Here is a 16,003-nt window from a genome sequence, read left to right on the forward strand (position 1 = left end):
AGGATTATAGAATCTTTACTTTTTTGTAGAACATGATACCATTGCTAGCCAACATGTTTGTTTTTATAAAGAAAGTGTCTGTGTGGCTGTTTTAACAAAAAAAAAAAATAAGAACAACAAAATATAAACAAAACTTACGTCATTTTTTGAAGTATAAAGAGAAAATTCAAATATCCCAATAATTCAATGTGAGTACTAGATCCTCAGGTTTGAAATAAAATAGTTTCAGGTCAATTTCATTAAGTTTTTTGTATCTTTTACATCATGTGGCCCGCGACACCAATGTTGGAAATTAAAATGGCCCGCAGATTGAATTAGGTTGGGCATCACTGCTCCACACAATCCAACTATGGTGGAAGATCATCCATTGGCGATTCATCGCAAGCAAAAGAAATTCTTTTATTTAATAAAAATCTTATTTAGTTCATTTGAGACAGTATTCGGTTTGATGTGACGTTAGTTTATAACTATTTAATACTTTATTTGATGAAGGAAACATAGTAATCGTCTGGTGGGTATTTGGAACACTAAATTATTGTTCTATGACACTAAACGAGAGTAAAGAATCTTGTCTTATAAAATAAATTTTAAATTTAAAAATGTGGTCTTTGACGTTTTGTTTATTTGTAATTTTTTACTCTAATAATTTGGAATTTATTATGTTTAGAAGATCTACATACCGATAGAACTATTACTTCCTCCGTTTAAAGTGACTGCAAAATGTATCGCATATCGCATATAGAATCGAATGGAAAATTAATTTTACAACAAAATGAATGAAACAAATCTGGGTATCGATTTCGAAACAATGTCTTCAAATTGAACTTGAATTTACAATAGGTTTAGTCAAATCAATACATCGGGCGTAGTTTTTGAATTGTGATTGTATGATTAAGTGCTATGTTTTAAGATCGACTTACCGGTTCTTAGTGGCGGCAGCTCTGTCCCTCTGGCGTCGGTTTTTAAACCAGTTTCCAACTTGTGTTGGAGTCAGGCCCGTCGCCTGGGCCAGCTCCCGTTTTTTTGTGGGGTTCGGGTAAGGATCCTGAAGGTACCACTCCCGCAGAAGGTTCCGTGTCCGTTCCTTAAAGCAGTGGGTCTTCTGTTCCCCGTCCCAGATCGTCCTGGGAAGCGGGTACTTCTTTCTCACGCGGTACTTGTCCACGGGCCCCAGGGGCCTTCCGCGGAGTTTTTCGGCTTCCTGGTAGTGCGCCTCTAGCCACATGGCCTGCAGCTTGGCGTGGGATTCCTTGGTGAACTTGTGGTGCTCCAGGATGTGGTAAAGATCCCTGAAGTTCCCCGTGTGGAAGGAGACCAGCGCCCTGGCCCTGATGACGGATTCGTGCTTGTTCAATGCCTCGCAGGCGCTCGGGTTGACAGGGAGCGACCACAAGAAGCGGCCGAGACGCTCAATGTCGCCCGATTCCTCCAGAGTCTCACACACCTTGGCCACTTGGTGCGGAGTGAAATGCAGAGTCGGCAGAGGCAACATGGCCGGGATGGGCCCCTCTAGCCCGTAGAGTCCGAACATGGCGCTCGTCTGGAAAGCAGATGCAGGGAAACCATTGGCGAAATTAAACGCCGCCGCCGTGGCTGCCGCAGCCGCTGCCGCAGTGACGGACTTCACGGACTGTGTGGGGGACAGTCCCACCGGGACGGCTAACTTGTTAGAACACCGTAGATCCATCCATTGAATAAAAGAAACAACCACTATAAACAAAATATAGCGTTCACTGAAATTCAACCTCTTCCACTAAAAAGCGACTCAAAAACAAACTCCTATAATCGTTGTCTGGTGCTTTCTGATTTTCTTCTGGTATAGTTTTTCTAGTCTATCTCATAGAAGCAATCAGAAGGTTCATGTGAAACAGGAATCAGAACAAACCAAGGCGGTCGTCTCACTGTACGAATCAACTCCTATCTGGGCTAGGTTTTATTATCACAATGCTATCCGTGACTGGAGTTGGATAGAGAGACCTGGGTAGGGGGCGTTCCCAGATCAGGGGGTAATATTATGGCTAACCCGCGAGAAAGAGAAGCCAGCCCCCGGTGGGTTTCAAGACTTGCAAGTGTCAGGGGGTTGAGAAAAAAAAAAGCTGCTAGCTTCCAGCCGGTCAGGAGATGGTGAGCGATACGAGACGGCCCACTTGCGTGACAGGCAGGCACCCCCTCCTTGCCCTGGTTCTCATTCGCCGCTCCAGCTCCGAGCCAGCCTGGAGCCCAACAGTGGGCGGGGCGATACGCCACGTCACTCATTTCTCCATGTCACGACTTGACAGGGGCTTGTTACTCGCGCTGGATAGATAAGAGAGAGAGAGAGAAGGGCTGCCAGTGTTTTCTCTCCCCTTACAACGCATATCCCTACGCGGTGGAGTGAAGTGGCCAGGAAAAATAAAGCCATCAACAGCCTAAGGGTGAAAATGTGTTGTACTCATCCGACTAGACCAAATAGGCCCAACATAGCCCAGATTTTTCTCTCTCGAATTTTTTTCCTTCAAATATTTTTTTTACCCTATGATATTGTCTATCAAACAGGAACCAAATTTGGCTTTTTTTGGTCAGACTTAGACCACTGATGACCACAGAAAGACATAGTTTAATTGTGCAATTATTTCTTTTTGAAATCTGTGTCCGTCTTCTAATTTTAACAAACATCACATTTTTATGTTATATCTACATTTATACATGTTATTATTTTATAATTTAAGATATATTGACTGTTGGAAATTGGAAGACATCTTATGTTCTATATACAATTATGAAGAAATAATTTTGTTAAGTTATACGTACATTTAGGCTGACCGAAAAACAACAACCTTTCAGGCCTTGTGATCTATGAAAAGGTCATCTGTTTCTATGACCGACGGTGAACGAGGGTGTCATGTGGCTAGCACAATGTCCAATCGTATTTACATTCCAATTTAATGGCAGGTATCCATCAGAGTTGGACGGACTGAGGGCGTCCTAAAAATAATGAAGTTCCTGTTTTCACCGAGATTCGAACCCGGGAACTATCGGTTTGGAAGCCAAGCTCTTTACCACTCATTCACACCCCCTCCCCTCCCAGGCAGGCCTGCCGCCAGAGATATTTTTGCCCAAGACAACTGGATACGTGTTGGCCCCCTCTGCCGTGTCCCTCCACACGCCAAAACCTTCAAATACCTAATCAAGATGAATAATAAAAGCTTGAAGGCCTTCCCCCTATCTGTTAGTGTTAGGCCCGCTGGACTACAATCTTTCCCCCCCCCCCCCAACCACAACCCCAATCTTTGGCGGTGGGCCTGAGTTATGAGACATCTTATTGTTTATGTGTTATTAATTTAGGACACACCTCATTATTAATACATATATTAACTCTTTCTCTCCGTAATTATTTACCACATTCTGATGGAATCAACGCTGGTATCGTCTGTTAGGAGAGAAAGAGTTAAGTCAAAAAAAAAGTAAATGCTTTTGACTGATCTAGTTAGGTCTATCTAGTGAATAAGGATCTGACCTACAGTCTGCAGATATCGAGGAACTGAATTAACTTGAGAAGATTCAAATTGCCACATTAATGGCGTCAGCAGTGCGGCGGCAGACGAACCGAATCGTCAGGAATAAGCTCAGAGACTACTCCCCCTCTAAAACCTTGTGGTCTATAGGGCATCTGTTTCTGTGACCCACCGTTAACAATGGGGGTCATGTGGCCAGCACAACGACCAACCGCCTAAACTTTTCCCCATTTTCCCCCAGGTACCCATTAGAGCAGGGGAAAAGGGGGAAACTTTACTTTTTTTTTTCTGTGACTAGTTTGAAACGAACTATAACAAATGGTGCTGCCCTCTGGCTACTCGTGCTAGAGAAAAAGCTAGTAGACCATGAACTGGCCACCTATTCGTGTGATATGCACATCGGACCGTCTTCACGATGGTATAAAAGTAATTATAAGTAAACTTTTTAAAAATGTTATTGTTTAGATTAGGTTTAGATCTGTATCTTTTAAGATAAGATAACTTTTATTGATCCAATCAAATGGAAATTCGGTTTGACTACAATTGACAGCCTCAGTGTAACTACTGTACAATAACAATATAGATGCACGATAAAGATGCACATACGAACAACATTCACACACGATAAAAACAACACATAAACACTCATAACCAGCGCTTTATAAATAGACTTCTATGAATTCTCGATGACGACAGAATGTTAATTTTTAATGTTGGTCATCCAGGGTCTATTATTACTGAATGTTTTTAATTTTCTTCTTTGATATCATTATGTTTTCACAGAACTGGATGTACGAATTAACAGTTGTGTTAAGTTCATCTGTCCGGGCAGTTGTTTACAAACAGCGTCGTCAGACCGTGACTGGATGGACTATACTTCGGGTTTTGTTGTTTTTAAAACCGGATAGTACACGGGTGTAAGTGTGGTCCGACTCTCAGAGGGGAAAAAACGATAGAGGTGTGTAGGCCATTTTTATGTTGCTATAACACATGTCCAAAGTTTTGTCGTGCCTTGTGGGGACAATTAACATATTGAGTATATGTTGGCAAGTGTTGAGCTAACGAGAGGATTGAAATCTCCCATAACTAGTCGGACAGCATCAGAACATTGCGTCACTAACGGATGTATAATGTCTGGTATATGTTTTGTTGCTTTCTCTGTGTTGGCTGTGGGTGGTGTATACACAAGTATGACAAATTATCCCGATTTCAAAGCCCGACACTTGGATAAATTTAACTTTGTAACCTTTGAGCTTCACTGGGACATCAGTTAGGCCAACTGGCCATTGTTCTGGCCTCACGTTCGCTACTAGTTAAATTGTTACATCACCTGTCTCATGTCATCGCTAGAACAGTGTTTCCCAAACTTTTTCCTTAACGGAACACTTTTGCACATTCTGAGTATTTAGCGGAACGCTTTGCTTATTTTTTTTAGACGGATTAATTAAAGTGGTGGCCTACTTTGTGAATTACTCCAGTAGTTCGCGGGACACCTATTCAGGCCTCGCGGAAGACTAGGGTTCCGCGGAACACAGTTCGAGAAACACTGCTAGAGAAATGGAAAAGAGTCAAGAAAACTGCCCTGCCGACTACAAGACTGAATCATGTTAACTAAGTCTTCAGGGCACAGTACTGTAAGGTCCAGGATAGTTGTGTAACATTTTTACAATTGTTTTATTTTTTGTTGTAACTCACTGCCACACCAGTCAGGCTGTTCGTTTATTGTTGGTTTCTCTTTCTCGGAGGGGGGAAATTGTTTGGTTTGTTTTTGTTTGTTTGTTAGTTTCTTTGTTTCTTTGTTGTTGTTTTTTGTTTTTGTTTTTTGGATTTCATGAATAGAAATGATAGAATAGGGGCCCTATCATTTTGTTGGTATGTGTTTCTCTGTGTGTTTGTCTATGTGTTTGTCTATATGTTTCTCTATGTGTTTCTCTATGTGTTTGTCTATGTGTTTGTCTATGTGTTTCTCTATGTGTTTCTCTATGTGTTTGTCTATGTGTTTTTCTATGTGTTTGTCTACGTGTTTGTCTATGTGTTTGTCTATGTGTTTGTCTGTGTGTCTGTATTTCAGTGTGCGCTTACGTTTGTGTATGTGTGTGTGTGTTTTTCTGTTTGAGTGTTTGTATTTTTCGCTCGTGTATGTTCGGGTATGTGTTAGTATTTGTTTGACAGATTGTGTGTGTGCTGTGTGTGTATTTTTATGGGGTTTTTTATGGTTTGGGTGTGTATATGTTTGTGCTTTTGTATTTTGTATTGGGAAAGTTAATGTATATTACCACTGAGCTGGCTGCACGATACCCTTGTGAATATTGTTTATAGTGAACTTTGGACCTAATGTAAGAACTTGAATATTACCAAAAAAAAATATGTCTAATTCTTCGTTTGTTTGTTTGAGATGTTTCGGATGTTCCTTCAGAGTTGAAGATAATCTACTTCCTAGTCCAAACCTCCCGCAGGACGACTGGGGATGGGAGCGGGCAGGGTTTGAACCCTGGACCATCGATAAATCTAAAGGACAGTCCAGCGCGCAAACCGCACAAACAGGCAGCCATCTTCGGGGCGACTACGGTGCTTATAGTTGGCCCCGAATTTAAACTTAGTATTATTTATTTTTTTGGAAAATGTAAGCATAATGAAAAAAAAAAAGGGTGTTTGGGCGTGACAGAGGATAGTTTTAGAACGCTGTGGATCTGGAGTGGTCAAGCAGTAGTCAAGTGAAATGTGAGCAAGCTGACTTAAAGGTTTCAATTTCGAAAAGTGGGGGAAAAAAGATGGGGGGGGAGTGGATGGGAAGGTCAACGGTTTGGACTCGACGACGTCACAGTATATCTGAATCACTTGGACAACACGGGCTGACCTAGTTAACAATGTGTTGAGTGTTAGACGAAGAAGAGAAGTTTGTATGTTTGTAGCCCCGTGTTTGTATCTGGTTTTGTTTGTCTCTGATTATGTATTACCAGTTAAGACACAAAGAAATAAGGATAAAAGAGCTACGTCACTCAAAACTAAAAAGGAAGAAAATAGTTTTGTAAACTTTAGCCCAACCCATTTTTTTTTAAACCCCTGAAACTGAGTTGGGAATGTTCGAGTCCTGGTCGAAATGTTTCACCATATTCCCTTTACCTTCATCCCACAATAAGTGGCCGCCTGGTCCTTGTCGTATGCGCTCTGGGCTGTCGTTCGGTCGTCTTTATCTTATCTTCTTATCTTATATAATAAAGACGTTACTTCAAATAAAGAAGATGAGTAGGTCCTACGCGTATTGCATTTAGTCATGCATATTAACGAATGACTTAAGTTCTGCCAAGTCACTGGTTATGGTCCCGGGTTCATACCCTGCCCGCTGCCATCCCTTGTCGTCCTGCGGGAGGTTTGGACTAGGAAGTAGATTATCTTCAACTCGGAACATCCGAATACATGTAAAACATAACAACGTTATTATGTATATTGGGTTTATTTATGGCTTCCCTGGTTGTCTAGTATGCAGTTTGGACTGTGGTCACCACGGTTCTAAGTTCGAAACCAGCCCGCCTCTACCCCGCTACATCTCTGAACGAAATTATGAAAATTAGTAACAGTATTTTTGGACTAAGAGTAAACATGTACCAACATGTCTTGATTATTCTAAGCTCATGTATCGGTATCTGCCCGGCTAGCTCAGTCGGTAGAGCATGAGACTCTTAATCTCAGGGTCGTGGGTTCGAGCCCCACGTTGGGCGTATTTTTTTTTAAATAAGAGATTGACCTATGTGTTACATCGATTACATCGATTTAGATATTCATTATAAGTCATCAGTTTTGGGCCAGGTTCACATTTAACCAGGGACCGTCTTAGGGCACTGCAACTGTGACCGCGCAAATTCTAGGTGTAAATTATTAAAATAAACCATTTTAACTTATTATTAAAGGGTTTCTGGAATTCTCCTGAAATTGTAAAATATACAAAAAAGTCATGAAAATCTCCTGAAATTATTAAAATCTTCTGAAAACTGATGCAAATCTCCTTAAAAACAGACAAAATTGTTATTTCTGGGTGTCATTCAATATGGACAACGCCATAGCAATTTAAAAAAAAAAACGGCATTGTCAGCTTTCATTTAATAAATATGTAATAATAAGGCGAATTTTAACCAAAACAAGAAGTTCAAAAAGTTAATTTACTTTATTAGTCACTGGATAACACATTTAAATATATATCGACCTTTAAAAAAAAAAAAAGACAAAAGCGATATTTTGCTGGTCGATAGTAAATCTAAAAGGAAGATCTGAATGTTTATCACTTTTTTATTGAAAAAAACTACTATCTACTGTAAATGGCTCGTAAAGCTGACTTGACAGTGATTTTGTACTTAGTAAAGTATGAATTAAATTCAAAGACGAATTTATTTTCTAATACAAAATTTTAATTTGCACTTATCATCCTTATCACAACCCCGCAATCCGTTTCGCATAGGCCCGCAATATGTAGGACCGGCCCTGCATTTAACTTCACAATCACTTTGTCTGCTATCCCTTGGTCTGCTGGACCCCTGGGGCACCACACAAGATCTTTTGTCTTTGATAGAATTTCATTATGATAATATTGAAACCTGCCTTTTTTACCTGCCTTGGAGGACCACTTCGGGGGCCCGATTTTGAGTTTGTCTGTCTTTGTAACCTTGTTTAGATCAAATTTTGTGGTCTCTTTGTCTCTTGTTTATTTTAAGCAATAGAAAGTCTATATAGTATGACATGACAGAGTTGTCCGAACAAATTCGGTTCAACTCCTTGAAGTACAGCCAACTTTTGATAATCCGACGTTTATGGTACTTCGACACTCCCCCGACCCCCTCCCTGTCCTGTAACACTTGGACTATCACGAGGCCACTGTAATAAACGTTTACCGTGATGCATTAGCTATTTTGTTTTATCGAATTTCACCGCCCGGCTAGCTCAGTCGGTAGAGCATGAGACTCTTAATCTCAGGGTCGTGGGTTCGAGCCCCACGTTGGGCGAAATTTTTATTTTTCATCTATAAGTATTGTATTTTTTTTTTCAAGCGTTGTCTCAATAACGAAGGGGCAATATAAGGTGTTTGTTTTGTGCGTGTGTGTGTTTGTAGTTTTGATGGTGAGAGAAAGAGAGAACATCTAAAAGAGGAAGGTATGTAAAATGTTTGACATGTATCCGCCATGTATCCATTCAATAGGACTCACCGATTATCCAGTCCCACCAGATAACCATTAGAGTTGGATGGAGTCAGGGGCGTCTACAAAATCCCGGAATTCATAATCATGGTCTTTACTGAGATTCGAACCCAAGACACCCTTGGTTTTGGTTCGGAAGCGAAGCGCTTTACCACTCAACCAGAACAGCCCCTTTTCTCCATATTAATTCGTCAAAATGTAAGGCCTGTAGTCTGTAGATCTTTTTAAGTAAAAATGAATTTTATTTTTTATTAACGAAATTCCATGTTCTGATCAAACTTATGGTATCGAGTTAATACAGCGGGGTACTCGCGACGGGAACAGTTGAGATCCACTGCTGCAGACGACAGAATCAGCTAGCCCCATATTTTGTTTGCTGACGTAGTCGGTCATGGATGTTCTGGTCACTAGACAACGTCTGTCGCTAAATTTTGTTGTTGTCACTCAGAAGTACAAGGTTTAGAAAACACTCAAATATCGATCTGTCATAGCACGTGACCTAATTAGTCACAGCCACCACCACCCACAACACACACACCCACTCAGACCAGTTTCCCCCCCCCCCCCCCCCGTGTCTGCCGAGCCAGTAATTAGCGCCAACCATCTACCACTTCATCTGGGCTCACCCGTGTGTCTGACGACGAATTACTCACGTGAAAGCAGACAACGGTTTAGAGCCGACACTCACCCACACGGCGGATTTCTCCTGGATACGGGACTCAGTGATAAATCCCCCCCCCCCTTCCAACCCCGTCTGCAGACAAATATGTATATTCAGATACAGTTTGTTTTGAATGTTACATTTTATTTACAATTACCCCCCCCACACACACACACACACACATACCTTTTTTCCCCTTGTTCACACATACACACACTCAGACACATTACATATCCATACAAATATCCATACACCATATATGCACTCACATTAACATATCCATATCCATTTATCAATACACACATATCCATACACATATCCATTAACACATGTATCCACGCAACATATCCATACACACAAATCTACACTCAGATATCCATACACACATATCCATACAGGCATATCCATGCAGGCATATCCATACACACATATATCCGCGCAAACATAACCACACACATATATCCACGCACATATATGCACACACACATAACCACACACATGTATCCACACACATATATCCACACACATATATCCACACACAAAACGGCACGGTCGTTAAGCTCCGACTCATTAAATTGTCACAATGTGTCACATTAATTGTGACAGCGTCACAGCTGGGAAACAAGCTGATCAATTCCAAGCTTCTCAAAACTTGTACTCCCTACCAGACGCAGAAAAGAATTGGAACAATAAAATTATATTCTGTTTTGAATGGACGTCTATTATTTATAAGAGAAATGTATAAGATAAGATATATATATGTGTGTATGTGAGTTTTCAATAGAACTCACCCATTATCCAGTCCCACGTCTCTCGTTGGACATGCGATCCACTAGTGAATCGAATATAAATGAAACTATAATCCAGTGAAATAGTGAACGGAAAAAAATAAGCCACAAAATTCACATAAGAAAATCCACTCGCTGAAAAAGTATATTTATCTTCTGGTCCGCTAAATCCTCCTCCGAAAAATCAGGCACACAGTTCAACACATTTCTGTTTTCTGTTTCTGCTTCAATACATTTCACTCATCATACAATGGCCGAATTTTAGGCATAGGCAAACTAGGCAGCCTCCTCGGGGCTCCGATCTGTTTTTTTTTTTAGCAGGGTTGGGGGGAACTGACACGGCCACTAAACAGTAACCAATATTATTTTTTTAATAAACTAGGTTTTACATAAATTGCGTTTTTTACACTGGCTGTTTATTTTATTTATTTTTTTCATTTGAGGACACCAAAGTCACTTTGCCTATGGCCTCCAATTATTTAAGGCCGGCCCTGGTCAAACACACACATGATTCATCTCTGTATGACCAGTCCACAAGTAGTTAGTAAAAAAAAAGGTGGTAGTTATCAAATAATTTTAAAATGTTTATTGGGCAAAACAGCAGATTTACAGCATTAAATATATTCTTCTTGAGCACCTAATAAGAATTTGGATTTTGGAGAAAGTTCCAATTCTGGCGCCGGAAGAAGATGTGCAAGAGACTTGGTCTGACTCCGGAACATCCTTGAGTCATGATGGGGGAAATGATGGAATCAACGATGGAAATAATGGTGCGAACATTGATTGAAGCCATAAAGGAAATAATGATAGAAGTAATGATGGAAAATAATGATGGGAAATAATGATGGAAATAATGATGGAAAATAATGATGGAAAAATAATGATGGAAAATAATGATGGAAAATAATGATGGGAAATAATGATAGAAAATAATGATGGGAAATAATGATGGGAAATAATGATGGGAAATAATGATGGGAAATAATGATGGAAAATAATGATGGAAAATAATGATGGGAAATAATGATGGGAAATAATGATGGGAAATAATGATGGGAAATAATGATGGGAAATAATGATGGAAAAATAATGATGGAAAATAATGATGGAAAATAATGATGGGAAATAATGATGGAAAAATAATGATGGGAAATAATGATGGAAAATAATGATGGAAAATAATGATGGGAAATAATGATGAGAAATAATGATGGAAAATAATGATGGAAAATAATGATGGAAAATAATGATGGAAAATAATGATGGGAAATAATGATGGGAAATAATGATGGAAAATAATGATGGGAAATAATGATGGAAAATGGAAAATAATGATGGGAAATAATGATGGGAAATAATGATGGGAAATAATGATGGGAAATAATGATGGAAAAATAATGATGGAAAATAATGATTGAAAATAATGATGGGAAATAATGATGGAAAATAATGATGGAAAATAATGATGGAAAAATAATGATGGGAAATAATGATGGAAAATAATGATGGAAAATAATGATGGAAAATAATGATGGGAAATAATGATGAGAAATAATGATGGAAAATAATGATAGAAGTAATGATGGAAAAAAATGATGGAAAATAATGATGGGAAATAATGATGGGAAATAGTGATGGGAAATAATGATGGAAAATAATGATGGGAAATCGTGATGGAAAAAAATGATGGAAAAAAATGATGGAAGTTATGATAGAACTAGCTAGATTGGTCTTAGACTTTGTGAATATTGATCCAAATCTTACGACTATGTCTGTTCGCTGGTCAATGTGTTTTCGAATCTATGTGTTTGCATGTGTGTGTGAGTGTGTGATGCGTGCCTGTGTGCGTGGTTATCTTTTTTATCTCGTCACCAACTGTGTCCATCTACTGATCAGCTGCTAGTTGACTTGTCACACGGACGCAATGGACACAGCAGACCTGAGATATCAACAAGGGGGGGAGGTAAACAAGGGGTCTGGTCACCTCCGACCAGGTTGAGATAAGTTCTACATTCACGACGCGAGACTTCAACGAAAAAAAAAAAAAGGTTGGAGGTGGGGGTGGTGGGCAGAGAGACACTAGAGAGCTGACGATTGCTGTCCGGTTAAGGGGCGGTCCGTGGAGGTAGAGATAGATACTGCAGCTATAATCAACAGAGTTCGTTGAGTATGGTCGTATTTATTTCCTTATACAAGAAAATCCAGAATTCAGAGTTAAATGTCTGTAGGAACTTGTTCCTACTTTTTAAATCACCGACTCTTTGGTTTAGAGGCTAATTATGACGTCATTATCTTGTTTTTATAGGATTCTGGATAGCACCCCCCCCCCTTCCTCTGAAAGATTGAGACTCATGTTTGGGCTGTAATGTCTGCTATGTATTAAAACCTGCCTTGTACTTTTAGGCTATATGAAATATTCAACAAACAGGTGGTTAGTTGTTTTTTAGTTGTTTTTTAGTTTACTTATATAAAATTAACACCAGCATGGAGATCTCCTTTACCGCTATGTGACGCCATTCTTACATTGCGTCATTCTCATCCTTCGCACTGCGCTGCGCATGTAAGCACCAAGAAGCGCACATCAAGGGAGTGCAGCTTATGAATGCATTATGCTGACGTCAAAAACAGACCCACGACACAGGGCCGGCCTTAGGGCACTGCAACCTATGCCACCGCAGTGTGCCCTGCAATTTTGATAGGCCCAGTGCTAATTCTAGGTGCAAATTATTAAATTAAACCATTATAACTTATAAGGAGCTCTTGGAAATCTCCAGAGAATAGTCTACTCAATATGCATGTCATAATTAAAATCGGGTGGTAGCAGCACATGATCAAAACATTCCTACAACTTGATGACATGGCTAAGGAAATCGAGAGTTGATTTTGTTTATATTCTGTGGACAGCAAAGGCATTAGCTAAAAACATGGAAGTTGTTGCAATCTTTCCAGCCAAACGTCAAAGAAAAAAGCGGAAAACTCACTGCTGAAAATTGCTACAAGATAAATAGCTTCAAGAGAAATGTGGACACTTCAATTCAACCCTTGCAGCCGAGATTTGAACTGCTGAAATCAAACCACAATTTATTTGGGCCCCCCGCGCAATGCCTTTCGCATAGGGCCCCCGCAATTGTTAGGACCGGCACTGTTCACATACACAGTCTGTACTTTTTAACGTGGTAAGGCGCCCTTCGCCTTGCCTCGCCACAAGCCCCCCCCCCCACCCCTCCGTTTCCACCTCATACATAAACCACCAGCTAATAGACTTGATATATATTGAAACGTTGCATGTTTCATGTACTCCGAGAATTATATAACGCGAAAACAATAGAAGAGTGGCGTGTGGGAGAAACAGGGTAAAGACACACACACACACACGCGCACACACACACACACACATACACACACGCACAAGCGCGCACACACACACACACACACCATCGGACGATTAGCAAACGTTAGGATTGGAAGTTAATCTCCGCGGATTAGTCAGACAAGTTGTCTGGATTATCGCAATATGACCTGACCAGATAGCGGGGCTTGCTGTCGGGATTATCGCTCTATGACCGGACCAGATAGCCTGACGAGTCCAGTGCGTTAAGTATTTGCTTAGATACGCTATAGGGTGGTCAGAGGCGGATCTTTATCTCTACTCGTGAGGAGGATAAGGGAACAGAGTATATGGAGAGTTGACATGACACGAGGCGGAGCAGGGGGGGGGGGAGACAGCAAGAAAGAAAAAAAAAGAACTTGAAGGAAAGAGAGACAAAAAGAGAATAGAGAGAGAGTGATACAGAACGAGAGGGGGGGGGTAGAAGAAGAGAGACAGGAAAAAAAGATGGAGAAAAAGAATAAGAGAGAAAGAGAGAAATAGAGAGGAAGAAAGAGAGGGAGAAAGAGAGAGAGAGAGAAAGAGAGAGAGAAAGAGAGAAATAGAGAGAGAAAGAGAGGGAGAAAGATGGAGAGAGTGAAAACAAGAATGACAAATAAGAATTTGACTAAACTGACAGACCTCAGAAAAAAAATCTAAATATTGTAATTAATCTTAAAGGATACTCTGACATTCCTATTGTTATTATGTCATCTAGTTTTAGTGGTTATGCGAGTGTGTGAGAGTGTGTATGTCATCTAGTCTAAGTGGTTATGCGAGTGTGTGAGAGTGTGTATGTACCCGTGTCAAAAAGAGTTTGCAAATCAAATGGAACTTTAGTCATCTACGGGAAACTCCTCTAAGAACTGTCCTTTAGAGGGAATTCAACACTTTTTGCAGACTTATTTCTCCCTCGCGGTTACGTCCTCTTTGATCACGTGATCGGAGAGCATGTCACAGGTCAACATCAAGTGTGTCTGTGTACACTTCACAGAACACGGCAAGCCCGTGCACGGGTAATAAGAACACTATGACAATATCTAGATCTTAGCGACAGCCTCATCCTAACCGTACTGGGAAACAAAGGAACAAGTACACAAGAGCAAGCTAAACAGAGCCTGAGAAGAGACTATAAACCAGTGGTTCCCAAACTTTTTTGTCTCGTAGGCCTATTGGAAGTCTTCGTTGACCCCTGAGGGTCTATATTGACCACTTTGGGAATCACTGCAGTATAAACAAAAACTACCAAAAATCAAAATAATCCTAAAGAATAAAGTCATGGGTAGACAATTCAAAGCCAAGAATCACTTAAGTATAATGTTATAATATTTAAAGAAGAATTAACTAGATTACAATTGCATGATATATAAAATAGTTGGTAAAATAAAAATAATTATAAATGCTTATTTAATGTAGGTTTTCAAAAAAAAAATTGTTTTATGGGATTTTTTTTTTAGCACGTGCTTTAAAAGTTTATGTAAATACTACCGATAGGATTAGGGGGAAAATGCAAACCTCTCGTGATAAGCTAGATGACAGAGGTTCTCAACCTTTTGTTCTCGGCGACCCCCTTTTACAATCCTCCAATCTGCCACGACCCCCCCCCCCCCGCATACACACACAGCAATAGAAGAGTAGATAAAAATAATCCATTTTTTAATGGTCTTTGGCGACCCCTGGCAAATCGTCAATCGACCCCCAAGGGGGTCGCGACCCACAGGTTGAGAACCGCTGAGCTAGAGAGAGAGAAGTATTTGAAAATGGACACTTTCACCCCTAAAATAACTTTTATACGAGACAAGACAGAAGGGGCGCTAAGGATGAAATCATAGACTCTCTCTTCCTCCTGTTACCATCATGATCAATGCCTTATGACTCTTTAGCCACAAATTTACAATGACCATTTCCAGCTTAAAAACAAACAGAAACTATTTAATACTATTCATTCATTGGCCTCCTTCAGTCGTAGAACGACTATGGTTCATCTCAGAGCACACTTCCTCATGTGGCTGTGGAGCCCTATTTTGGAGAGACACTCCCGTCCACAGATAGCGCAGGTTAAGGTGGTTTTTGCTTCGGTGGTAGAGGAGCTGGCCTTTTTTCGGATTGTTCGTTTTTCTTCCTGAGCTGAGACCCGTGTACTTTCACTGTCCATAGCTCTCTTGGCCACAGTCTCTCTCCATCTGTTGCGGTCTAGAGCTATGTCTTCCCAATGGTCAGTTTATAAAACTCTTTTTTTTTTAAATGTATGCAAATTATTAGATATTAAATGAATTGTAATTTCTTGAAAACGAACAGTTTTTTTTCGAATCCTTGTCTCTTAATGCTGACACCCTTGTAGGTCATATCGGTCAACTCTGAGAAGAGGTCATCTTGGGCGCGATTGACACGACTTTGTCCTGAAATTTAGACCGGGATTTCCCGAATAACTCTTTTGGGGTCAGAAGACTAAATCGTAATTTCATAAAACAGTGCATCATAATTTACAAATACACAAAAAAGAAAAC

General features: G+C 40.2%; 1 protein-coding gene and 2 non-coding genes across 3 annotated transcripts in view; 2 read left to right on the plus strand and 1 right to left on the minus strand.

Moving 5' to 3' along the window:
• LOC106070787 (homeobox protein ceh-32-like) overlaps positions 1-1,952 on the minus strand; it is a 59,765-nt gene extending 57,813 nt beyond the window's left edge. Inside the window, exon 1 of the mRNA XM_056022681.1 lies at positions 921-1,952. Within this exon, the coding sequence (XP_055878656.1) occupies positions 921-1,687 (767 nt within the window). The 5' untranslated portion in view covers positions 1,688-1,952. The remainder of the gene's footprint in view (positions 1-920) is intronic.
• Positions 1,953-7,140: 5,188 nt separating this feature from the next.
• Trnak-cuu (transfer RNA lysine (anticodon CUU)) lies at positions 7,141-7,213 on the plus strand. Its single transcript has one exon. It is a non-coding gene; the product is annotated as a tRNA-Lys (tRNA).
• Positions 7,214-8,415: 1,202 nt separating this feature from the next.
• Positions 8,416-8,488, plus strand: Trnak-cuu (transfer RNA lysine (anticodon CUU)). Its single transcript has one exon. It is a non-coding gene; the product is annotated as a tRNA-Lys (tRNA).
• Positions 8,489-16,003: the final 7,515 nt, after the last annotated feature.

Source organism: Biomphalaria glabrata, chromosome 3 (assembly GCF_947242115.1).
Source record: "Biomphalaria glabrata chromosome 3, xgBioGlab47.1, whole genome shotgun sequence".
In the NCBI taxonomy this organism is placed as follows: Eukaryota; Metazoa; Mollusca; class Gastropoda; family Planorbidae; genus Biomphalaria; species Biomphalaria glabrata.